A 26572-nucleotide genomic window follows, 5' to 3' on the forward strand; every position below is an offset into this window, starting at 1 on the left:
CCTGGGGATTTTAACATAACTAGATTTAAGTATCCAGGAACAAAGTAGATGCTTAATATGTGTTTGGTGAATTAATGAATGCATAGAGGATTATTATTAGTGTCTCTTTCCCTGTGTATGTGAGTACATGTAAAGGGATAAAGTACACATAGAGAACAAAGAGAGAGACAAGAAGAGAGAATGAGGATCCAAAATAGGAGGCTAACAACTAGGGAGACAGTCACAGCAAAGAAAGATTACTGTTGAATTACTATTTTAAGTGAAAGCTCTGATTTATCTGTCTGATAGGGACTCCTTTATGTCCATCTGAAGTCAGTTTGCATGAAAGCAAGTGAATTATCTTGTTGGAGCACAATGACCTGCACCAGCTAGCCCTGGGATCTTGCCTCCCTGGAGCTGCTGCAGGCAAAGAAAGTAAAAGGAAAATGATGTTTCTTTAGGAGAAGAAAATTCCCAGTTGTTGCAATAGATTACATTTACTCTGCCCAACTATGTCTTGAAACTAGTCTATTTTCTTTGTTTCAGAATGCATTCTGCTGTTTATTCAGCCCTAGTACTACAAGGCGAATTTCCTGGGGTCTGCAGTTCTTAGAGGGGACATGTTTGGGTCTCCTTTTTCCCTTTATGTTTTGCTTTGCCTGGATTTTCACCATTTAGTTTTTCCTCTCAGTACTTCTTTACAATCTCTTACATCCAGATGGTGTTATATTTATGCTCTACTACACTAGTCACACATACCTTAGTTCTTATCAGCGAGGATGAAGTATTCTAGTACATCTTATCTAAATCATTTATTTAATGGTCCCTCGTGAATGATTTCGGTGGAATGAAAGAGGATAAAATGTTTGAGAGAAAATAAACATTGCCTTAAGGGTATTTAAAGAGGTTTTCAGAAATAGATCTTTGTAAAAAAATAAATAAGTTTGCTTATCGAGGTTAATGTTCAACATTCTTCTCAACCAGATATTGAACAATTAACCAGAAATGGGACTTTCAGAATGATTTTTTTATTATAACCTATTAAAGTAGAATTACAACATGATAAACGTAACTATTTCTTGAGTTCTTGATGTAAACAGTTATTTTAATAGAAGAGAAATGCTTTAACATCAAGATAATTAAGACAGTAAAAATATTATGAAAAAATATTTTTTTGTAATTTATTTATTTATGGACTTGTGACATTTAAAATCCTGTCTTATTTCCAAGCTGAAAGTACACATCACATCTTTCCCCAACAGGAAGTGATGTCCGTGGAGGATGAATCCACATCCTGTTACTGCCTTTTAGACCCGTTTGCATGCCATGTGCTCCTTGATAGCTTTGGGACCTACGCCCTCACGGGAGAGCCAATCACAGATTGTGCTGTGAAGCAGCTCAAGGTGGCGGTCTTTGGCTGCATGTCCTGTAACTCCCTGGATTACAACCTAAGAGTTTATTGTGTGGACAATACCCCTTGTGCATTTCAGGTCAGTAGTTTTTCTATAATTGATCTGTTGATGTCATAAACATATAAGCTTTCCTGAAGGTCAGTATTGACAGAGGATTTTGTTGTTGATGGTTTGGAAAATGAACCTGCGTCACTGGTATTTACTGGCACACCCATCTTGATGGAAGAGCCAAGTTACTATGTGTCTAAGAATGCAAGAGGGGATGATTTCCCTGGCACTCAAAAAGAGAGCAGGGTTGAATTAACACAGGTAGGCAACATGGCGTGCCAAATGATAAAATGCATTAGAAGTGTAGTTATAATTCAGAAAACAGAGATGCAAATGTGAAGAAGAGTTGGAGAAGAGTTTTTGAGAACCTTTTGCAAACCTTCATGGATGAATGATATTTAGGATCGAAAGACAAAGGGACAGCATATGAGAAAGGGAGGTGGCATGAGACATAGTACATTCATTGAGCAGAGGCAGTGAGAAAATGGCTGGGATCAACTAAAGGTTGTGTGGTTAAGGAACAACAATTAGAAATCATACCTCTCACCAGACAGTCATATTATATCCTGGACACATAGTCTTATTAATTATCAGGGCTACTAGGGCAGAGATGGTTCAAGGTTCCTTTCCATTTTGGGCACTTTTAATCATGTAAGATTCATCTTAAATTAGTCACTTATGAAGAGGGCAAGCTTATTAATAGCAGCAAGGATAAAGCAGAATTGCCTGTAAGTTCTGCTGATACGTAAATAGCCTAGCTCTCCTGTCACACCTCATTCCATATCCCTGCTGTTCCAGTGCTGCATCATTAAGTCCGTTATGCAGAGTACTTTCTCAGGAACTAGATTTTAAGACACTGAGGTGGAAAACTCATGTTTACCAATAGAATAGACACAGCAACCTGAACCCTGAACACACACCAGTAAAGGTGACAGTGTCAGCCTACATTTCCAAACCTTCCCTGACCATCTTGTAGGCAGCACAGGTCATTAAGAAAGGAGTACTTCATCTTTGGCTGCCACAAAAGGGGCTTCTTTCAAAGATGGGACATCTCAGTGTATCATACCTCATCTTGTCATTGTGTCACTTTGTATATACTCTTTGTCTGCTTTCCCCACTCAATAAAAAGAGAGTTTCTCTTTTCAAGAGGAAGTATACAATAGGCCTTGAGGAAGCAAAAATAAAGAATAAACATCTAAATAAAAAAGGTTCACCTCAGGGTCACTACTTCCACAGAATTTTTGGGTACAGTGTACCAATGGCTCTAGTTGGATATGGGTAACTCAAACAGATCTCAAATGCTGAGTAAACTGGAGAAGCCATGGAAGACCATGGAGGACTTCCAATCTCCTGACCTACATTGATAACCCACTGCTGACTGCTGTGACCATGAGGAGCTGTTCACACAACTGCCTTGGCTGTCCTCCTGTCACCAGCTTGGACTGTCTGTTGAGCAAACATCTCACTGACAAGGTATATACCAGCAAGATAGACATTTGCTTAAAGGGGATATCCTCAGTGACTTTCCGATGATCTTGATCTGTTTTTATTCCTATTGACACTAGCAGATTCTACAACAATGCAACTGTTCACAGACCAATATGTACTACAGAAGAAGTCATGAAAAAAAACTCAGAAACAAACCTTTCCAAACCACCATTGCCATTCCTGTTGGTAATTTATCTTTTTTACTAGTGCCAAGGAAAATGTTATCCTACTTCTGGTTGAAGCCAAATATCTTCATTCCGTTATTTAGACCTATCTCTTAAATCAGTGAAACTTTAATTCTATGCTAGAGAAATATCTTTTGGTAGAAATACCTTTGGACCCAATTCATTATAATCTGTTCACCCCTAGTAATTCTCTCTCTCTCCTGTTAGGTCTGATAAAGTTGATTTTAAAGTTGCATTTGATTGTACTTGTAAGTGACAGGATGTAGGTGACAGCTGTCATGAGCAGTAAGGCCCTTTAGGGTGCTAAGATACCATCAATCTTGGTTAAATAACTTTTCTGACCCAAAGATAGATTAAAACATAACTTTTCTTAATGAAGACTTCTTAGTCCAGGAAACAACCATTTATTGCCTAGCCTTGGTCTCTGTTTTTTGTTTCTGAAAGTAGGTTGCCTTTTGGACTTTTATCTATGTGAATTAGTTCAGAGCCTTCAGCATAGATTCCTTAATATTCCTTAATATCTTAATATTCCATAATATCTAAAATCATCCAAGTCATATGTTTATGGCTTTGTATGTGGTGTTTATTAGGGGGTGAAATTATATGGTTACTAACCTATTAAAACATTTCCGCTTTAAGTAGGCCTCAGCAACTATTCACTTTTTAACCTCCAAAAGACTTTACAGTTAATATTGTCTCCCCCAACTTGGGTGGTAAGAGCTGAAAATATGGTATACAGTGATGGCACATTTTCTATAACCCCATAGAACGCTTCTTTATCAAAATTAGTATGCAGCTCTTCATGGAGAATGTCTGCAGAAATTGTCCATCTTGGAACTTGCTTCAACTATCACTACAATGAAATTTTTACCATAATTAGGAAAAAACACAAGCATGATTGTGACATCTGTGGTATGTGTACCCAACTAGAGCTTTTCTCTTAACCCAGGAAGGAAGGGCATGAGTATATCTTTTATTTCACTTATATCTCACTGGGGAATTATGTTTTATACAAAACTTAAATGCTTACCCTTTCCCTGGAAGACCTTAAAGAGGAAAAAACTCCCAGACCTCTCTGTCCTCTCAGTGGCCAGGGGACAGGCAATACAACAGATCCAGGAAATATTTCATTAGAAAACTTGGTGGCTAAATAGAAACCTTCTCTGTTTTCAGTTTGTGCTCCTTCCCCTGTACCACCTGCAGAGAAACGCTGCTTGCTGCTCATTTGTTCTGGAATAGCCTGTCTGAATTATAGTAGCAGGGTCTTTGAATGACAAAAACAAAATACCTCATCTACCTGGCTGGGACATAATTAATGTCGGTTCAAGTTTTTGGAGATGTGTTCTGATAAAGACATCTAAAACCGTCTCTGTGGAAAATTAAATCAACTCAGATAATGCTACTAAAAAAATAAAAAAGGCCACCTGCCAAAGGCAGAGAACCCTAAGAAGAGGAAGGCCCAAGGACCTCTTGTCCTCCTGTTTTTAATTCTGTGATAGAGCAGCCATGTTGTGTTTGTGGGTCTGACATTGACTCCTTTGACAAATTCAAATCAGAGGTTGCGGATGCGTGATATATTTCTGAAGCAGTAGCATTCTAAGATCTGTTTTGTTGTTGTTGTTGTTATGTTTTATTACACCCTGACGTACACATGCAGCTCAAACAAACCTTGACGTAGGGAAAGCAAGGAATTAAGCACTTGCCCTATCTAATCTTAGAAAAAGAAAGGGAAAAACAACTAGCATTTTTTTTTCCCTCCATCGCTCCCAACACTCCTATTCAGTACCTCTCGGTACTCATTACTTACTTGGCATTAATGTGGATTTAGAATCTAATTTCAAAGGATTTCCTCCAGATGTAGTTCTGTGTTTATCAATAATGCAACCTTGGGAAATATTGTTCACGTAAAGCATTTAAAGGAAAACACCACAGCAACACAATTTATGTGTGCATGTATGTATGTGTGTGTGCTTGAGTGTGTGTGCTGTGTGTGTTTAAGTTCAAACAGTTTTGTCTCATAAATATGTAAATTCAGCCTGCCTGTTTTAGTATCCCTGAAGCAAACCTGAATATTGCTGCCTGTCTCATTAAATCAATGCACAAAGCTCAGTGAGGCACAAAGCACAGGTTTCTCCTGGCCACAGCTTCAAGAACTGGATGGCTTGCAACCCCCAATGCAAAATGAAGAAGCAGAAGGCCTAGAAGAACCACTATCCAGAACCTTTTGTACAAGACACCAGCCTGACCCTGTTTTCTAGTCTCATTAACTCCAATATCAATTAAACAATAGATCCAGAGATTTAACAGGAAGGCTGTTGGTACATATGAGGCAGATAGGAAAAATCAACTGACTATCAGGCCTCAGTCTTGATGTGAGAGGTACATCCACATGAGTAATTCAGAGCTAACTCAGTAGAGTTATTTGTATCACTGATTCCCAAGCCAGGCATCAGAGTCATCAAGGAACCATTTAGAAATACAGAAGCCTGAGTCCAACCTTCCAGTAGTAGCACATAAACTAAAGGCATGACAGAAAAATTGCTGTTAAGGACAATCTATTTTTTGTTTCGTTTTTGTTGTTTTTTTTTAATTTATTGAAACTTAAGATTGAACCCAGAGGTGCATTACCACTGAGCTACATCCCAGCCCTTTTTATTCTTTATTTTGAGACTGGGTCTTGATAAATTGCTGAGGGTCTTGCTAAGTTGATTGAATTTGTGATCTTCCTGTTTCAGTTGAGTCACTGGGATTATAGGCATGCGCCACTGAGCCTGACACAATATATTCTTTTAAAGTTTATACTAAGAAGGTTATTGCTTTAACTCTGAAGCCAATTGTGCTTTTACAAATATATACATAGTGATTAGTTCATTATTGTGCTTTTTTATTTTAACTATTATTTTGTTACAGAATTACTGTAATTGCTTAATATTTTATGCAAGATTACAAAATGCTGTTAATTATATATAGTTGGTTAAATATGTGCAAATTAAACTACTGTAATCTAAAATAACAAAAATAAATTATGTTATGTTTAAACTAGGGACCCTAATGCAGAACTTTTTTAAAAAGTTCTCTTTTCCTCTGTGATATTTATTAAGTGAATCTTCTATTTTTCAAATTCCTAATAGTATTTATTCTGCATTTCAAGGACTGTTTAGATAGTCTAAATATCTGTATGGCAAATATGACTGACTTATGTCATTTTACACGTTATATCTTGTACCAATGAAAAATTATTTATGGGATAGAAGTAATAGCAATCTGATTTTTCCATGGCTCTTTAAGAAAATAGCAAGCATAGTAGAAGCAAAAGCAAGGAAATCTAGTAGAAAAGACTAGACTGGGATCAAGTCACTCAGTTACAGTTCTTGCTCTGTCATTAACCATGTTACTTTAGGAAAGTAGCTTTCTTAGGGAGGCTCCCACATTTTCATCTATAAATAAGTACTTAGTGATCTAAGCCTTCATTAAGTTCCTTTCTAATATGGCAATTCTGTGTAGTTTCTAAATGTTAAAATAACCCAGCACTACACTAAGTAACACATGATCCCGAACCACTTCCTAAATCTCCTGATGATTTTGTTTAGGTGAGTTAGAAGGAAAGAAAATGGATGTACTTCACAGAGCATGGTTCAAATGCACTTCAGAAAGGGCAACCCTGTTCTCATACTGTGGCTTTAATAATGGTTTTAAAAAGCATGCAGCTTATTTATATCTATTTCTAACCTTGCACTAGAATCTCAAAAAAAAGAAGGTTAATATATTATTATTCTAATTATTTTGCTTGGTGAGTAATAAACTCAGGTAAGCAAAGGAGGCCTAAAGAAAACTTCCACCTCTCACTTGTAAGATTAGTCTTTTGAGTATTCTAATGTACCTTGAAATCCCAGCAACAGGACTCTAAAATAGAGCACAGAGTCCAAAGGCTGACAACAAAAAATCACGATTTGACCCCTGCCCTACATTTTCATCATCTCCAGCCACACACTTTGTCACCCTAACCTTCTGTCTCAGTTCAGTCTACCTACAGAGCCTTTGTTCACACTGTGCTTACTGTCTGCAAGGCCTGCTCCCCCCATTCCAAGCTGCCAATTCCTCCAGCTCCGATATCCCTTGCTCTGTTATTGTCACCACCTCTCTCCCCTTTTTGTCTTCTCCTCCCATCTGGGTGAGGCACCCTCTGTCTGCCTTAACCTTCAGGGTGTACATGTGTTTTCATGCTTAGATACTGTGCTATAATCATAGGCCGACTGCTCCAGACTCACCAGACTATGACTCCTTGGTGGTAGAGATTATTTCTTTTCTGTACGGCCAGTGCCCAGCCCAAGCATAACTCTGTTGGACACTTATTAAATCTCAAGAGAAGGAATCAGTGACCCATATCTGTAAAAGACCTAATATTTCATCCAAGTAGACGTTTAGAATTAATTCCATCTCTGCCTTATCCTGCCTCTTTCCCTCCACTCTTTACAGCCCCTGTTAGTCTTTGGCCACCATGTTTCTGGGCCCAAATCTGGAATCCACAATGTTACAAATTATCTGTCCAGTATTGTAATTGCTAACCACATGTCCATATTTAAAGGAATTAAAATTAAAAATTTAGTGCCATAGCCACCCTAGCCACATTTCAAGTGCTTTAATAGCCACAGTGACTGGTGGTTTCCATATTAGACAGTGCAGATAGAGAAGAGTTTCATCATCAGAGAGAATTCACTGGGAGCCTGAGGGTCCAAAGATACAATCTTTCCTCTAGCAAGACCAAGGAGCTAGAGAAAATGACATTGGAACTCAATCATTTTATCCTGAAAAAATACACTAGCAACCTATTAACCATTTGTGTACCTATGAAAAATAAAAATTGAAAGTGATTTTACTAATGCCATAATATATATAGACAAGAGATAGATACCCTCTAAATCTGATTTTATTCATTAATTATTGAAATGTACATTTCACTATATATATAAATTTATTTGCCTTGCTTTTATAACCTTCTTTAGAATCTGGGAAGATTATAGGGAATAAAGGATTTCCATTTTTATATTTTTCCTAGCTGTGTAAGGAAATTGTAAGTTAATTAATGGTGATTTTTTAAAAAAAAAATTAGGCAAATTGCTTATCTCCAGGCACATTGAAAGCATTACCTCCATGGTGATTTTAATATTTTCCAAAATACATATTTGTCCTATGATTTCATTTGTCCTGTCACCTCTCCAATACAATTCTAACCAACACAAATTCAGAGCCAATTAAATGTTTGCTCAATAGAATATATGTGGGTTGTGTTTATATTAGGTATAATTATAAAGATTTCTCAGTGAAAGTATTTACCTCAGAAACTTAATTTCCTTTTTCTGAACTAACAGTAACTTGATAAATAACTTATTTTTTTCCTGGCCTTTCAGTATAATAACTTTTACGAATGTTACTACAAATAAACGTGCACCCTGGAACATTTATTTTGAGCCATAAATAAATAAATACCAGATAATGCCTGTGTGAATGGAGAATAATTGAACCAGAGCAGAGAGGGCTATGTCTACATTTATTGAGACATATGATAATATAGCAGCATAAGTGCAAATACATCTTGATTACAGTCATATCAAAATGAAATTCATACAGTCCTGGAGACACAACAGGATTCCAATTTGCTTGGGGCCCAGGGGTTGTCTTTCTGTTTTATCCAAAAGCACAGGGTGTTTAAAAGCCTGTGCATCACAGGTGACAAAGAATAATTGTCTATCGCTGACCAAATCCTTTTTGCTCTAGAGCTTTTAGTCCTTTACCTTGAACTTAGTTGGGCGTGGAGATATAAAAGAAGTGTTGATTTGACTGTGTGTTCAACCCTGGGAGACACATGATAGTGAGCAACCACTCCCATAGAAAAAAGTGCGTAAAAAGTCAGATGCTTCATTGTCGTTTCTCTTTCCTTTTTCCTTTCCTATAGGAAGTGGTTTCAGATGAAAGGCATCAAGGTGGACAGCTACTGGAAGAACCAAAGTTGCTGCACTTCAAAGGGAATACCTTCAGTCTTCAGATCTCTGTCCTTGACATCCCTCCATTCCTCTGGAGAATTAAACCATTCACTGCATGCCAGGTACCCACCAAATGGGCTGCTCACAGAAACAGCTTTGCTGTAACTAGCGAGGGTGTCTCAAACAAGACCTGGTGATGGTCTTCTTGCTATCCCTCCTCCTTTAAAGTATAGATTTCATCTCATGACTGTCACAGAGATGTAGCAGTTTGCGCTACACACAAGGAATGAAACACATTGTCATAAATTCACAGGTTTCTAACAGGTGGGAAAAGAGGTGCCTACTTGTCAGGTAATGTGACATTTCTCCTCTCCTGTTTGAATTGTGCTCAGTATTAGGTCGGAGGTGGCAATTTAACAACTTAAAAGCGAGGTTTGTGTGTTGGCTTGTTTTTATGAAAATCAATCACTATGAGACCTGGCTTTAATCATATTTGGCAATGAATAAAGTCCATGTCAGTGGCAGACATTTTCAGGATGATCATGATGAGTAACAGCTGTGGCACCTGAGAACAAGAGATGCTGTCATAGACAGGTGCTCACTGTCCAGTGAATTTGTCAAGATAATAAGAAATTCCAAGTGGAAAACCAAAGGCAGGATAATACCTCTATAGAGTCCTTTTAATTTATATATCAGTGTCCGTGTCTCTTAATAGTGGGTTGTTTTATTTTCTTTTAACATCATGGGATGACTCAGTCTCCCTGAATCATTTGTAAGGAGATTGAATCCCAGGCTTAGCATGAAAGCATCTCTTAACAACTCGTGATCCTGCCACAGTAATCTAAGAAAGTTCCCAGGGATAGTATTGCCATTGGAAACAGCTGCCTAGTTCGTCACAGTTTAAACCAGAGCCATCTGTGCTTCAAGGGACAGGACCTTTCCAGGACCTAGAAAAGCTTCTGGTGGCTTCACATGATGTGTAGACCTCTGTGGGGTTTTGTTTGTACTTTTCCACCCTTGCAATATTCATTGTTTAAAAAATGATACAGGCGTACAGCTTAGGAGAATGAGTCAAGCCAACTCACCCAGAGAACTGCACTACACTGGTTAGAAAAAAGTTAAACCAACCTCCAACCTGTCTGACTTCTGAAATTTAGAAATTTCAGATACGACAAAGCTATGTTTTCCTATTAACTTTTTGAGCTTCCCATTCCTTGATAACTGCTCCCTCCCTGTACAGATTTATTGTATCCAAAGTAAAATCAACACCTCTCATGGCTGTAAACAGTTTAGGGGGATCACAGGGGAGTTGGCACATTCAGCAGATTTCCTACCTAGACAGGTTTTCTATGCATAATTGTCTTCTTTATGACACGTCAGACTGGGGTGTCTTCCATTTCCAGTAAGCAGTGTTCAAGTTTCTAGTCTAAATTGAACTTCAGAGTATTGTTAAAACAAGTCCTCACAGTCATGCAGATCCCTCCATATTAATCTTTATAGGTTATGAGGGCCTCATTTCACTGGATCTAATACGAGTGACTCAGTCCAAAGTAACTATTAAGTTTAACGCTTGAAGATAAAAAATCAGATGAAAGAACCATTACCTTGCAGCAGCTCTTAAACAATAATTCCAGCACGAGGAACACCAAAAGAGAGCCCCAGGCAGAAGAGACTCAGGGAATGAGGTGGCTTCTGACCTCAGATGATGTAGCGGAGGCCAGACAAAGCCAAGGGGCATTGGTTCTCAAGGAAACCCAGCAGGCTTTGCTGCTGGGACGGGTTTGCTTGCACGGAGGCTGTGAACATGTACAAATATTTGCTTTTTGTAATTGAGCATAATTTGAAAGAATCTTGGAAGGCTGAGAAACAATTTGATTTTCTCTGCATCAGGAGAATTACCTCTGAGGTTTCATTTTCACTTCATTTTTCTTACCCAAAATGGCTTTCTGCTCTGGCCCTCCTTTCTCATCAGCACCTAACCCACTGATTTCCTTGCATGTCATCACTGAAATCCCTCAGCTTATGGGCATGTGTATTGCACTTGGCTTAATGGTCAAACTATGTTTGCCCTGGGCATAGATGTCAGCACTTTGGGAGCAGGGCTTGTGTTCTGCTGCTGGAGCCTCTTGTAGAACATCATGCATGCTGACAAAACTGGCATGGAAACAGAGTGGATTTTCATTAGGACATAGTGGCCAGGAACTATCATTATATATCTGAACTTGCAATTTTGATTATATATTTGAACTTGCAAATTGCAAATTCAGAACTGTATTCTTGGGATCCCAGAGAGAGACTATGATGATAGAAAATCACACTTTTTCTGACATTTATGTTTAGGTCTGTCCCTCAACAGGTAAATATTCCTGCCATTCATCCAACTGAATGCATAGTAAACCTCTGGTACCATTCTGGTCTTCTTTCCATTTCTCTAACTTTGAATCATGAATCTAGGAATTGACATACAGCAATTGATATCCAAACCCCTCTCTTCAAAGATACTTTCCTGGTTTTTTCTGGGAAAGCACAGACCTGGGAAACATCCAGTGCAGAGCAGGTTTATCTATTAGAAATCAACAAACTGGCTGACAAATGATTTTTAGAATAATGTAGGTTCAGACTGTGTCTCCAGCTATGTTATGAGGGTCTATCTGTCAAAAGGTAATGTAAATGAAAATCTCGTTGGCTTAGGTTCTGGAGGATACAAATTATGGAATTTCATGCCACAACCTCTTGCTTATGAAGCCAGAAATTGTGGGTAAAGGGAAAGGAAGGCCCTCGTGAGTTCTTCAGAGACCTGGGCAGTAGCACACACTGACCTTTAATCAGAGAAAAACAGGCCCACGGTGCTAGTCCCCCCAAATAATTTATTAGTCCCCATATTCCCCTCAGACTTTGGGACTCTGCCACAATGAGAGATATGCTGTTGCCCACCTATCCCTTTCCTTGCCCCCACAGAATCAGTACCCTCTGCTAGGAGGTGAACATCTATGCTCTCAATAGTTGACAGAGAGCTACTTAATCATGGCTTGCTTTATTCCTTGCTGACTGTGTGGTGGGGAAGCTGTCATAAACAGTTTGCAATCAATTATTTATTTATTTGTTTTTTAAGTCCAACAAAACATCCAGTCAGGTTATCATATCCTAGGATAAAAGCAGCTGTCTTTTCAGCATGCTATGAATCTTGGAGAACTCAGTGTCTGTCTCCTGCTAGGATATGATTTACATTCTCCCCATCTGCTGGGAACCTAATTATAATAGGAATCAAAATGAAAACATTTCCAGAATTATTTAAATACCCATAACTTTGCTATACTTTGTCCTCCATATTATATTACACATAATTCCTCTCAGCTCAGTGAACATGTTAGCGGTTTTGTTTTTGTATCTTGGGTGCCTTTTAAAAATAAATAAATAAATAAAGTGAAGATGATTGCCATGAAAACGCACTAATACAGTGCTTCTAACTCTATTATTTTTAAATGTTTTGTTGAGCACTATTGACAGCTGCTGCTCAAGTCAACAATAAAAAATATTACTTCAATACTGTCTTAAAATCAGATTTTAAAAATGTTTTGATTGTGTACAGTGGCATGGAAAGAATAAAGAGAGGGTGTATGTGTGTGTGTGTGTGTGTGTGTGTGTGTGTGTGTGTGTACAGATTTTCCTGTTTTTTCTGCAAGAAAATATTATTTCCACAGTAGACATTATATTCCTATCTTTCTTCCAGTGTTTTCAGGAGAAAATATAGGAAATTTAGCAAATAATACCAGAGAAGATACTTTAAGTAAGTGGCCAGTACCTTTTTTTTTTTTTTTTTTTAAGAAAAGTAAGCATTACCAAGGATTCAAACCCACTATAGAAAATGCAACTTTGCTTAAGGGCTGGACTTTGAGCTTATCTCTCTCTAGCCCTCAAGTCCAAGGGCTTATGTTATACTGTAATTATTTAATTATTTAAATTTTCAATTTTAGAAAATAAAAAATGTCCCCAGTTAGTTAAGAGCACCTGATCACCTCTGATCTCTGTGTTATAGTTACTTTCATTGAAAGGGATGATGCAAAGTCACTCTACAGGAATTTATTGGTGCCAGGTGCTGTGGTGCACACCTCTAACCCCAGTGACTTTGAGGCTGAGACAGGAAAATTGCAAATTCCGAGCCAGCCTCAGCAACTTAGTGAGGCCAGAAGCAATTTAGCAAGACCCTATCTCTAAATAAAATTTAAAAAGGGCTGGAAATGTGTCTCAGTGGCTAAGGGCCCCTGGGTTCAATCCCCATATCAAAAAAAGAAAAAACTAAAAGAATTTATTGGTTTGGAGAAGAGAGTCCATTTGAGAACTAGCCACAATGAGAATGGAGAAAGAAAACACAGGGCAAAAGATGAGGAGGCCCTAGGAGGTCAGGCAGGAGATGAGGGTTAACACATCAGGCATCCAGAGGCCACTGGAATCCCCCCAGACAAAGAAATGATGGCATGAAAGCAGAGTTCTTAGGTGATGTGATCATTGTCTCCTGCCCATGATTAAAGGAAAGAGAGCATCCACAGTGCTGCCCCTGCAGAATGCCAACCAAGCCCTTCCTGAAGAATGGTGAGTAGGTTACTGCAGTTAGCTATTAATGAGGTGTAATGAAGAAAGGAAAAACTGAAGAGTGGCTGTGGGAGAGAGACGGTGATGATTAATTTTCAAAAGGTAAAGTTGCCAGAGAAGTCAAGGCCAAATAAAATTATTTTGAGTGCTTATCCTTTAATGCCAGGAATTGATGATAATGAGATAAATATCAGAGATGTAGTTATTAGAGCCCTCCTCAGAGGGATGGCACTTGGGCATCTCTGAGCAGATGGGATTTCGGTGGAGTGAGAAGACAGGAGGCTGAGATGTGAAGTAGGAGTTGGCCATGATTAGCCATGGGTTACAAAGTGGAAAGAGACTCAGGAGGAGAAGCAGGGAAAGAGACAGGTTAGATGGCAAGGAGAAATGATATCACTTGTGCTTATAGAGTGGGTCCCAGTGAAATGACATTGTTGAGTGTCTTAGGGAAAATGACTTTCTCTAAAGATTACCAGGAAGCCCCACTGATCAGAAGTGGCCTCTGTTGCCCTGTCTACTGCCAGGAGGGAAAGAGAAGAGATCAGAAATAAAACTTTCTATATTGAGAGAATATGAGCAAGAGGTGCCATCCAATGGACCCGGGCCATCTTGCCAGTGCTGCAAGCAAGGTTTGGTGCAGCTGAAAGCTTCCTCAGTGACCCTTAGCTCAGAGGCTCCCCAGCATTTCCCTCAACTAAACCCACAGTGGGGTGTTTTTCAGTATTGCCCACTTCTAGGAGAACTTCAGATCCACTGGAGCTTCATTAGAAAATCATTTTGGTCAAGAAATCAGAAAGCATTCAAGGTATTTCAACTAAGACATTTAATCAAGGGATTTAGATGCTTAAAACAAAACAAAACAAACATTGAAGAGCCCAAGGAGTTGAGGATAGAGAAAGCCACTAGTGATATTAGGAAGCCAACAAGTTGGAGAATTTGAGAAAGCAAGAGCACTAAACCAGATGGTTCTGGAGGGAATGTCCACATGCCCCTGCAAGCCTCAGCACGCTGCCTGCTGGTGCCCTGAGCCCTGCCTGCTGAGGTCAGGGGAGCAGTGAAGGCTTTTGTGCCCCCTCTCCCTTCTACGTCCAGCATGAGGGCCTCTCCTTAGCAGAATGTGAAGTCTTTGAGAGCAAGGGGATGTATAAAATGTAGTTTTTAGACTTCCAGCCCCTGCTGGGTAGAGAATTGAAAAATGTTAAGAATAGGGTTGCATAGCTCCAGCCCATGTCTCACATGGGAATAAAGTCAAGGACATGCTATAAGACGTCACACCTGCCAGGCACAGTGGCGCATGTCTATAGTTCTGGTGGTTTGGGAGCCTGAGGCCAGAGGACAGCAAGTTCAAAGCCAGCCTTAGCAATTTTTAGTGAGGCCCTAAGCAACTTAGTGAGACCATGTCTCAAAATGAAAAAGGACTCGGAATGTGGCTCAGTGAACACAAATGCCCCTGTTCTCAATCCCTGGTACCAAAATGAAATAAAATATCGCACCTGTAGTCCTTCTCTGAGTTCTTGACTTCACTTTTTAAGACAAACTTCACTACCTTCCCTTTGGTTAAGTGTTAGGAACAAATGAAACAAAACCCACAAAATTCTTATGTTCATTGCTGAGATGTGTGGCAACAGTGAAGGCTAGATATTTTGTTATCTCCTGGTTCCTGCAGATGGCTCTTAGTGCATGATTAAATATTGTGTCATTAAATACAGTAATCAAAAATCCATCTCTCCTTGCCTGTTCCCTCTGGATATATCCAAAACCAGGACTTGTGAGACATTTTGTGGAGAAAATTAGGAAGCAAGTTGACATAAAACAAGTGTACACATTAGTACTCAGAAGTAAGGAGGTAACTCATAGTTCCTGAAAGTGAATAGACTGAATTTTAATCATGGCCTTTGGTCTTATAACACATGCCAGCTTCATCACCAGTCACACTTCAAACTTGATACATCTTTTGCCACCTTTCAGTTTTAGTTGTGCAGAAAATATTTTTAGCAACAAATGAGCAAATTAATGAGATGAGAAACAGAAAAAAAAGTGAGAATGAAGATTACCAAAGACTAGGCATACATGGTCATTGCCATGGGCATTCATGGTTCTCCATCATATTTGGTGCAGGAAGGAGAGAGTTTTCAGTACAGGAAAAAAACATGGCAGACATTATAAAGTAACATGCCTTAGTATGTGGTGGCATGTACTGGCTACTATTAGGAAAAAGAAATAATCTCCCTCCTGATTTAGTAAAAATTACTCTTACCTCTCAAATGTCTACAAGTCCCTTGAGAGTGGGGACCAAACCTAATTTGTTGTTATTGCTTATTGCTTAACTAGCATAGTATCTGCCCACTAGCAGGAACCTTATACATAATTGTAGAATACATGAATTAACAAACAAGGAGCTGGAAAACCAGACCATTCTGGGGTTACCCAGTGTGTTTGTGTCTCTCTGGGATGTGTTTAAGTGTATACAATTTTGCAGTAGGTATTCATTTTTATGCTGAATATATTGGCAGTATTGTGCATTCTGCATGAGTTTCTGGTATGGAGGACAAGTTCTGGTCAGTCAGTTCCTCAGCATAATTTTCATTTAAATGAGGCAACAGCATTCTACCCCAGACTTAGGTATAAGGATGGACTAAAGGAGCTTCTAATGGGAAATAGTTTTTAGTGTAAAAAAAAATGATGATTAATTTTAGATGGTATTCTTTCTAATTGTCTATGTCACCAAGTGAAATCTAAGCTCTTGCAGTGTGGTTTTGGAATTCAAATGTTATCAGTTGGAATTGACATTAATTACTTTTGTGCTGCTTGGCATATGCTGGAACATTATTTCTACAACAATTCTACCGAAGTCGCTTAGGCAATTATCTCTGCTGTGATCATTGTCATCGTCATCATAATTATTGCTATTAAATCTCTCCTGTTCTCTGTGCATCTTAGCTGTTCTCCACACACCATACCCCTTTTCTCTCCTCCATCTCCCCTATAGGAAGTCCCATTCTCCCGCGTGTGGTGCAGTAACCGACAGCCCCTGCACTGTGCCTTCTCCCTGGAGCGCTACACGCCCACCACCACCCAGCTGTCCTGCAAAATCTGCATCCGGCAGCTCAAAGGCCATGAACAGATACTCCAAGTGCAGACATCCATCCTAGAGGTGAGTCCACAGGTCCTTTGCCTCCCTTGCTAAGACACAGAAAGAATCATACAGTATACCTATCACAGCCATGCTACTCAGGTTCTGAAAGAGCTTCAAAAAAGCACAGACTCATTAGCAATAAACTTTCTCAGGATGAGGATTGAGCAGAGCTTCCCACTAGGCAACTCATCAGAGGACAGAGGTTCTATGGAGGGACCTTTGGGGAAGAAGCTAGAACAGGGCTTTTTAATGCACAAAACCACAAGCAGTGTCATAGGTCATAGCAGGCTTGGGATATCAGCTGAGATGCATTACAGGCTGAATGCAGATCGTCCAGTTGAGACACATATGATAAGGAAGGACACCGTCACCTGGGCTATTTTTCAGCTGACTCTGGCTTATTTTCCAGATGTTATTTGCCTCATATGTATTTCATCTTTGGGGCCTGGGATCTTTGTTTCCTTTAACAGTGTCTTACGTCCTCCAGGCTCAGGGTTCCCTATATCCACATTTCCATTAAACCTACATTCATCAGTAGCATAACACAGTTCTGTATGCCCCATATCCATGAGGTCTGCGTTCCCAGATCTAACCAATGACAGACTGAATATTTTGAGGAAAATACTGCATCTGTATTGAACATGTACAGACTCTTTTTCCCTGTCAGTATTCCCTAAGCAATACAGTGTAACAGCTATTGACATAGCATTTACATTGTTTGGGGTATTGCAAGTAATCTAGAGATGATTTAAAGTATACAGGAGGATATATGAAGAGTATATGCAAACACAACATAATTTTAGGAAGGCCTTGAGTACCCTTAGACTTTGGTGTCTCTGAGAGTCCTGGGACCTTATTCCTATGGATACCTAAGTCAAGAGACAGCAGTATAAGATGGACCAAGCAGGTATTAGTCTCATTCTATAAGGTAAGAAAATGGGAGTACAAAGAGATAGAAGACCTTGTCTGGGTAATTTCACTGTTGAAGGGTAGAGTTAAAATTTGAGTCAAAGGAGAATTACTTTGGAATGTTTGTAGAAGGCTTCTGATCTCTGCCATGGTTCTGGACTTGATATAAATCACCGAATAATTCCCAGCTTTGGACTTGAGCTTTTATAAAGTAGATAAGAGCAATCCTGAATGCTTATTTAGGGATGGAGGGAGAAGTAAAATAGAAGTATAGTTCTCTGTTTATCAGTTATCTGGCTTGTGTAAGAAAACATATTTCATTGTTCACTTATAGACTGACTATACATGTACATATATATTTAGCATATATATAATTAATGTATTTTATTAATTAACTTAGGCCTCATAGAAGGTTTAAAACACTCATATACAAATAACTCAATTTTAAGATTTTTTTGTTAAAAAAATAGTAGCTCCACAACATTATCACTTATTTTCATTCTCATTTCAGTTCATTGTTTATGCAAAAGGCATATTGCTAATTCCTCAAATAGTTTTTGTGAGGAGTGGATGGCATTCCAAAGGCTTATGCCTTAAAATTGATAGCTGTCTTATTTGACATGTTTGTGCAGTATTTGCATTTATTATTACCAATTAGCATTTTGTGCTAAAGGAATTTGGACAGGGCAGGTAGATTCAGAAACCTGTATAAGATATTTTTAGAGCCTCTTTCTTGAACAGTCTCATCATACTTAACACAATACATTTCTAAGTCAAATAAAAATTGTAGGAATTTTTAAAAATAAAAACAAAAAGAAAATACAAGCAATCATGGAAAACCCAAGCATCAAATTCAGAAGCAGTCATGAAAATGTGGAACATGAAGATGCCTCTGATTCAAATTACCTTAAATGTCTGTTAACAGATCAACAAAAGAATTCCAGGTTTATAGGATTTTGTTTTTAAGGCAACCAGTTATTGGGGATCAACATCTGCTATTATGAGATATTTATCTGAGAGCAAAATGATAAAATGGCTACATTCTGATACTGTTGCTCCTTGATTAAGTAAATTCTTGTAGTGCATGGAATGAAAAGTTTCTCATGAACACAATCCTATCCTTTACTCTCCAATTCCTTTTCTAATGCTTCTCAAATTCACATTCAACTTTGAAATGACTTAAGGAAGATAACATCCGTGTATCTCTTGATAATGGGAGGCAAATGGCAGAATAATATTTAGTTAGTCATTGTTGAGCTATAGTCCTCTGGTTTGTAGGCTACTATATTTTAGAAGCTTTATTAGCCCTTTTGATCCTACTGAGGATAACTTCATTAATTGCTTGAAGTGCTACTGCGGGAATTTGACCTCATGCATGAATATCCATCTCTTTGTAATGAACTGCGTTTCTTAGACAAGTCTAATTTGTCAACATTTTCTATGTCAGGAGAAAACTAATAACTTTTGAAAGATACTATATTTTAGGTACTCTTTCATTTGCTTTCACATTTATCATGTAACCATCACTACTCTGTGCATTATTACTACTATCACAATTCGAAATGATATAAAAATTCTCAAGGAGATCAACCTTCTGGTCCAAGGTCATTAAGATTAATAAGATGGGGAGCCAGGGTACCAAGCTAAGCATTGTGTCTTCAGGATCAAAGTCTGAACTACGTACCACATCACTTCAGAACTTCAAACCAGGTGTTCTGATTTACCTGCCTTCACTCTGAATCTTCCCCATAACATAAGCCTTCATTTTGGAAGCAAAGGCACTCGTGATAAACAGGCGAGCACCAGCCATTTGGTCTTTGAGTCAGTCACCAAAGGAGTCATATGAAAATGGAAAAGTGATTTCTTCAAAAGAAGAAATATGGGAGGTAACCACTTGAGTGATGAACTAGGACAACCGTTCATTCAATAAATCTTTGAGAATAGAATAGATATCCTACATGTAGATCTGTTCTGTAAATGGATGTCTTCATTGATCAAAGTTCTTCAACTCTGGGACTGTCTGACTCCCAGGAAAATCATACAGTTAATGAATCTAACAAATAAAATACTGCCCTCTTCCCTTCGAAGGACTTGACTTTTGGCTTCCTTTTCTTTCTTTCTTTAAGTTATGGATGGACACAATACCTCTATTTCTTTTATGTATTTTTATGTGGTGCTGAGACTCAAACCCAGTGCCTCACACATGCTGGGCAAGTACTCTAGCACTGAACTACAACCCCAGCCTCAGGATTTGAACTTTGTAGTAAATGTTGCAAGCGTATTACTATGGCATCATAAATACACTATTATGTATAATTGCAATGCACCAATAACAGCTAAATTTAAAAATGACGATAGAGGAAGTGTTGAAAAATGGTGATCGCCTGCAAAGAGGATATAGACACATCAATCAGTGAGTTAGGAATCACATCAGTTTTTAGGCACATAGTCCTTGGCCATTAGGCCAAAAAAGAAAAAAAGACTGTATTTAATGTGGTTTTTGTAAGCTAGCAATTAGAATTTTATTAATTAAAATCAGTATCAATAATATGGAAATAACACTTGTAAAAATTTCAGTGGATGTTTTTGAAATTTTTTTCCTCTTAAGGAAAGGAAAACAATTCTCTAATCCTCTCCTAAATTTCTGTATCTCTAGGCTCCAGAGGTTCCATTCCTTTCTTACTCGAATGGGTTGTTTTAATGACACTATTTCCTATAAGTAACAATGAAACCAGAAGAGGTTGTATAAATGATTTTCCAAATAAATGCAATTCTTATCACCATCAGAATTAAAAATTACTTTAGTGAGCCTATATATATATATACACACACACGCGCGCGTGCGCGCGCATATATACATATATACATATTGCTTTTTAAGGTACATATATACATATTGCTTTTTAAGGTAGCGAATGTCATATCAGTCTTTAGAAGTAGTTAGTTCCCCTTAAATTTGACCATGATGAATTACCTAATGATTATTGCCAGTTGATTCACTATAATGGAGCAGTACCACTCATCTATAAACTGTGGATTGGAACAAAAGAGTTACTACAACTGAAGACAAGGGAAAAATCCCCAGATAATTTTTTTTTCATTATTACTTATTAGTATTATTGAAGATTTTTTTCTTTGTTGGTAGAAATGACTTAAATGGGAATCTTACATGTTACAATTTTGCCTTCAAGCAATTCTCTTATCTTTCTTCCAAAAGTGGTGGAAGTTGGGGGATAATTTGTCTGTTAGAAAATAGAATACTTGGAATCTCTCATTGATTTACAACTCCCTAAGCGAACCAGGTAGCAGCCGCTTATCTCAGAAGTGCAGAACATGGAAATCTCCTGTTCCTCTGCATATTTAATTTAAACAATCAGGAAATGTGATGTATCTACAGGATTCTTATTGCTTGGCCCAGATGTCTTTTAGAATGCATCATAAATGTTACATAAAATGTCATCTTTATGTGTGGAAAATATTTAAATATGGAAATTTAAGAGGGACATTGGACCCACTTATTAAAATGGAGTAAATAGTAGAAGTGCTTAGTTTTAGATTCAGTTTCATATGGTATTATATTTACCTTCTTATATAGACCACTTCCTCTAGCCCTTTTTGAAGGTAGTATGCATCACGATCCCAACAGTAAAGACAAAGATTTGGGCTTCACAGGTGCAGTGAGGGCTCCCGGAAGCCTGTTTTAATGTCTTGCCATCCTTTGGCCTGGACCTGCGTATTTTCAGTTTTAAGCCATCTTTTCTCAGGTTAGCACACTTTGGTGCCATTTACAGATGATGACCACCATGGAAACTTGCATGGAACCCCCCATACACACACACTAAGCCCTTTCATGCTTTTTCAGTCAGAAAATATGTAAGGGAGCCATTCCAATTTGATTTGCATTCTTAGAGGCTGAAAGAAATTTTACAAACCATGATAAAAAATGAAGTATCTTGTAACCTATTTTATGCAAGGAGAAGCTGAGTTGGTTTATTTTATAACCATCCAATATATCAGAACAGAATTGTCCACTCTGCCTGGAATAAGTACCTATCCACCAAGTTTCTATTCAACCAATGCCTAGGAATCCTTCAAGGCCAACTCAAATGCTTTCTCCAGGAAGCCTTTCCCACTATAAATTCCTGAAACAAAATGATAATGTCATTCATAGTCCTTGTCTTAACCATCCTGCTCTATGCATTCCATACATGTCTTGAAGCTGTGAAAGGAGTACTGGTACTGGCGTAGTTAGTAGGATATCAAAATCCCAGTTTCAGCTATGTCACAAACTACCTGGGTGGTTTTTTCCAAGTTTTTACCAGGTTTCATGATCTCTGAGGAGTCTATTCAAATTGCAAAAAGACTGATTAGGAAAATGAGGCTAGGAGAGGCCATATAGCATTCAAGTTACAAGCTAGGAAGTGCAGAGTCTTACTCCTGAGTGAGATCTTTCTGATGGTTAAAAAGATTCTTTGCTATCACATCTTGCTAATTGCAAACACTGGAAGGTTTTTTTAATTAATTTTTTATTTGTTTTAGTTAATTATACATGACAGTAGAATGCACTTACATACTTTGATATATCATACATAGATGGGATATAATTTTTCATTTTTCTGAGTATACATATTGTAGAATCATATTGGTCAGACAGTCACATATATACGTAAAGAAATAATGTCATTTTATTTTACTATCTTTCTTATCCCCACGTCTCCTGCCTTCCCCTCCTTTCACTTCCTTCTACCTAATCTAAGGTAATGCTATTCTTTTTTTTTCTTTTTGCCTTTGGAAGATTGTTCTTATGTGCATCATTCTATAATATACTGAGAAATAGAATTAAAACTAGTAAGTAGAATCCATTTAATATGAGAGGTACTTTGAGTTTTCAGAGGAGGGCATAATGTGCAGCACTTTCCAAATGCATTTGCCTAGAAAGCTGCTGCTCTTTTTGAAACACTGTGTTAGCTTTTTGGAAATGCTGTGTTAAGACACTGTGTTTCTTGATCACTCTGTTCAATAGTTACAGAAAAATAGAAATCATCATGAGTCATTAATAAAATCTCTGCATCAGCCAGTTTCCTCAATTAACAGATACTTTAAGGAGACTGGCCATGTGTGGCGGTTTAGTTGTGTGAGTCTGGGCACTAGCTGAGAAAGGCCATGTATTGTGGTACCCACAGGAGGAAGACATGTAAGATTGGAAGCCACAGAAAGACCAGGGAAGGACGTGAGGTCAGTTCAGGAATGGTGTGAGCTGACTCGAAGGAGAACAGAACAGATGAGTTCCTAACAAAAAGGGCAGTTTCTTGGGGTTTAGACCATCCTAACTGCCCCCTGAACCCTATCTCAAATCTAATGCTTTAATTTTCTCTTATATAAGTTTTTTCTTTTGCTGCATTAAAAAATACCCCAAATGTAACAGAATAAATCAATACTCATTTAATATCTCAGTGAGTCAGAAGTCCAGGCAGAACCCCATACCGGGGTTCTCTGATCAAGACCTTACAGGATGAAATCAAGGTGTGGACTAGAGTCAGTTCTCCTCTGGAGCTCACAGTTCAAGCTTATTCACATTTTGATGCTATTCAATCTCTTGTGCCCATAGGATTCAAGTCTCCATTTTTCTGTTTGACTGTTGACTATGGCTCACCCACTTCTCCAAGCCAAACATCTCCCCCTATAGGCAGTTCACAGCATGGCTCTTTGCTTTCTTCCTGCAAAGAGAAGCCTCCCGACCAGAACTAGCTCTTCCTCCTTTGAAGTCCACCTGATTAGATCAGGCCCACCCAGGAGAATCTCTTAATTAGTTCAAAGTCAATTGATTAGAGATTTTAATTACTTCAGCAGAATCCACTTTGCTTTATGATACGTAATAATATGGAAGTGAGTCAATCAGATATTTTCTGGTCCTTAAAATTCTGGTAGAATTCTAAACTTATCAGCAAATATAGCAGTCTGAAAATTTTCCACTGTGATCTTTTAGGATATTATGACCGAATTCTGCGATGCAATGAAACCACAAGTCCCTCATTGGACAGCTCTAAATTTGAAGCAGGGTGGGCAGATATCAGTCTGAAGCCGCCCAGCCTGTATCACTGCACAGAGCTAGTCTAGATGTCATGTAGCTCCACATCAGCAAAGGGATTTTATTCAGAAATGAGAGCAAAATATTCATCAGAAAATCACACAGCTTTAGGACTGAGGGAAAGACAGACTTTTTACATGATTAACACAAAATCAGTTTCTCGTAGATTTCTTGTCCAGAAGCTTCCCAGCCAGCTTCTTTGGTCAGCCCATTCATCTTTGGTCATGATGACCATCAGAGGATCATTCCTTAAACTGAACCCGAATCCATCATATAGAAGGTGCTTCCTGCTAATTCTAGATCTACTCCTGAAAGTCTTAAAAAAAAATAAAGAAAAAGAAAGAAAGGTCTAATTCTATTGTCACCTGACATCTCTTTGGATGTTGGAGGTGATTGTGACTCCCTGAGTGGAATGGTCTAGGCCACTAGAGAAATTCTTTACTATTTTAAAAGAGAAGGCAACTTGTCACTGTGTTTTACAGAGTCCCTCACAACAGGCAAGCATTTGTGCATGGGTGTTAACACAGATTTTCAGACATAAATACGTTGTCAGTAATGCTTTCCTGTGACTGATCATGCTTCCCTTCTATTGTTTCTAGAGTGAAAGAGAAACCATCACTTTCTTTGCACAAGAGGACAGCAGTTTCCCTGCACAGACTGGCCCCAAAGCCTTTAAAATCCCCTACTCTATCAGACAGCGGATTTGTGCTACATTTGATACCCCAAATGCCAAAGGCAAGGACTGGCAGATGCTAGCGCAGAAAAACAGCATCAACAGGTATGGTGGCAGCTTCTGATTTTCTTAAGAGAACTTTAAAAAGACAGAACTGGTGGAGGTAACCATGATATCTTTATAGACTTTTCAAGCCTTATTTCGTATGTGGTCCCTCTAAGGTGACACTGTGTACAGCATTTCCTACCACCCCACTCTGCCTTTGAGGACACTGTGGGAAAGTCCTACGTTGGTTCTGGTCCCATCCAGGCTTGCTAACTGGGTCACTGAAGTAGTGGTTCAGACTCTGTCGTCTGCATGCCTGTCAGTGGTCAGGACAGAGCTGAAACTGGGGATACCTTACCAAGTAGCAGATTTCTTACACCTCCTCCTCACCATCACGTAACCTTAAGTATCAGCTAACCCCAAATAGGGACATGCTCAGCCTACAAAAATGGGTGTCTCAAGACAAAACAAAACAAAAACAAAACAAAAAAAAAACTTAGAAGTTATCCGAGAAGAAGTCTTAAGTCTGAAGGCAGAGGGCATTAAACATGCCAGAGGGGGCTGGGGTTATGGCTCAGCGGTAGAGCACTCACCTAGCATGTGCCAGGTGCTGGGTTTGATCCTCAGCACCACATAAAAATAAGTAAATAAAATAAAGGTATTGTGTCCAACTACAACTAAAAACAAACAAACAAAAAAATACACACCAGAGGTTATCTACACACCGTGAAACAGTCCATTGCTAACACTGACACTGTTCATTGCTACATTAACATCACAGGTGAGTTGATGGAAGGATAGAGAGATTCATAATGGGCTCTATTACTTTAGATGAGAAAAGGCAGGGGCAATGCCATCTGTAGCAGCCCTGATGGACAGGCAGATTTTGGCTCAGCTTGAGGGACGGCTCATAGGGAGAAAGCCTCAACACATGAAATCTCTCCAACCCACTTCTGCAGACCTCCAAATGAATAGAAAAGACAACCAGATTTGCCAGAATCATTTTATTTCCCTTTCTTTTTACTTTTTTCCCCCTTTTGAGAAAAAGCCTTCTTTTCTTACAGTTTGGCTGGCTCCGTTATTTCTTCTTCTTTTTCTTTGTCCCTTTGTCCCGTGTTTTCGCAGACAGCCTACCTGACTCTTTTCTGAAAGGGAGGGTAGATGTCTGCCAAGAAAGGATAGAGTGCTACTCCCTGACTCAGGAGGGATTCAAAATCCAAACATGAAGGGCCTCACTAGAAAATAGTAGGAGGCACTGCTGCTGGAGAAAACTGAATTTACAGACAGGCAAGCCGGAAAAGAAGAGGCACATTCTTGAAAAGGCATTTATTGAAAATGAATGAGTACAAAAAGTTATGAATGTATAAGAAAAAAACATGAGGCTGACTATTTCCCAGAAGCTTTGACTAAGAAAGAGATGTCTCATTTATAACCTAAAAGCACTGGGCAATGTCAAGTTTCACTTTCTGGTCGACATGGACACAGAATGAAGAACTAATCCAAATAATATAATTTAGTTCAAGAGAGCCGAGAAAGAGAGCACATGCACATGGGGCAGAATTATCTGTCCGGGAGGCCTGGTTCTACCACCAATCCCAGTCTTCCTGAATATGTCACTTACTGTTCCTATGTTTGTCTTTCTAGAAATGCAATTTATAGAAGTGGGAGTATTTCAAGTCTCTAATCCAATCTGACTATTAAAGTTTATGGTTTTTAAGTTACCACTTAGAAAAAATAATTGCAAACAGAGTATCTGTGGGTTCATTAATTTACAGATGCTATCATTAATTTACAGAATGAGCATGTGCATGTTCCTGTTTTGTCCCATCATGTTCTGCATTTACAGCATATATAAGACCTGCAGCAAGGGGCTGGGGTTGTGGCTCAAGTGGTACAGTGCTCGCCTAACAGTGTGAGGCACTGGGTTTGATCTTCAGCACCACATAAAAATAAAATAAAGATATTGTATCCACCTAAAACTTAAAAATATTTAAAGAAAAGACCTGCAGCATGTGCGTCTAAAGTCATCCATCTCTGA

At 38.6% G+C, this 26572-nt stretch overlaps 1 protein-coding gene across 12 annotated transcripts in view; it reads left to right on the top strand.

The window, feature by feature from the left end:
• Unc5d (unc-5 netrin receptor D) overlaps positions 1 to 26572 on the top strand; it is a 505989-nt gene that overhangs the window by 462690 nt on the left and 16727 nt on the right. For 11 of the 12 annotated variants that reach the window (XM_078031186.1, XM_078031187.1, XM_078031192.1 and 8 more), the window contains 4 exons: positions 1242 to 1469; positions 9066 to 9215; positions 16673 to 16837; positions 24416 to 24594. In XM_078031186.1, coding sequence (XP_077887312.1) covers positions 1242 to 1469; positions 9066 to 9215; positions 16673 to 16837; positions 24416 to 24594 — 722 coding nt within the window. The remainder of the gene's footprint in view (positions 1 to 1241; positions 1470 to 9065; positions 9216 to 16672; positions 16838 to 24415; positions 24595 to 26572) is intronic. The other variant, XM_078031193.1, reaches the window with a different exon arrangement.

Source organism: Ictidomys tridecemlineatus, chromosome 14 (assembly GCF_052094955.1).
Source record: "Ictidomys tridecemlineatus isolate mIctTri1 chromosome 14, mIctTri1.hap1, whole genome shotgun sequence".
NCBI classification, from domain to species: domain Eukaryota; kingdom Metazoa; phylum Chordata; class Mammalia; order Rodentia; family Sciuridae; genus Ictidomys; species Ictidomys tridecemlineatus.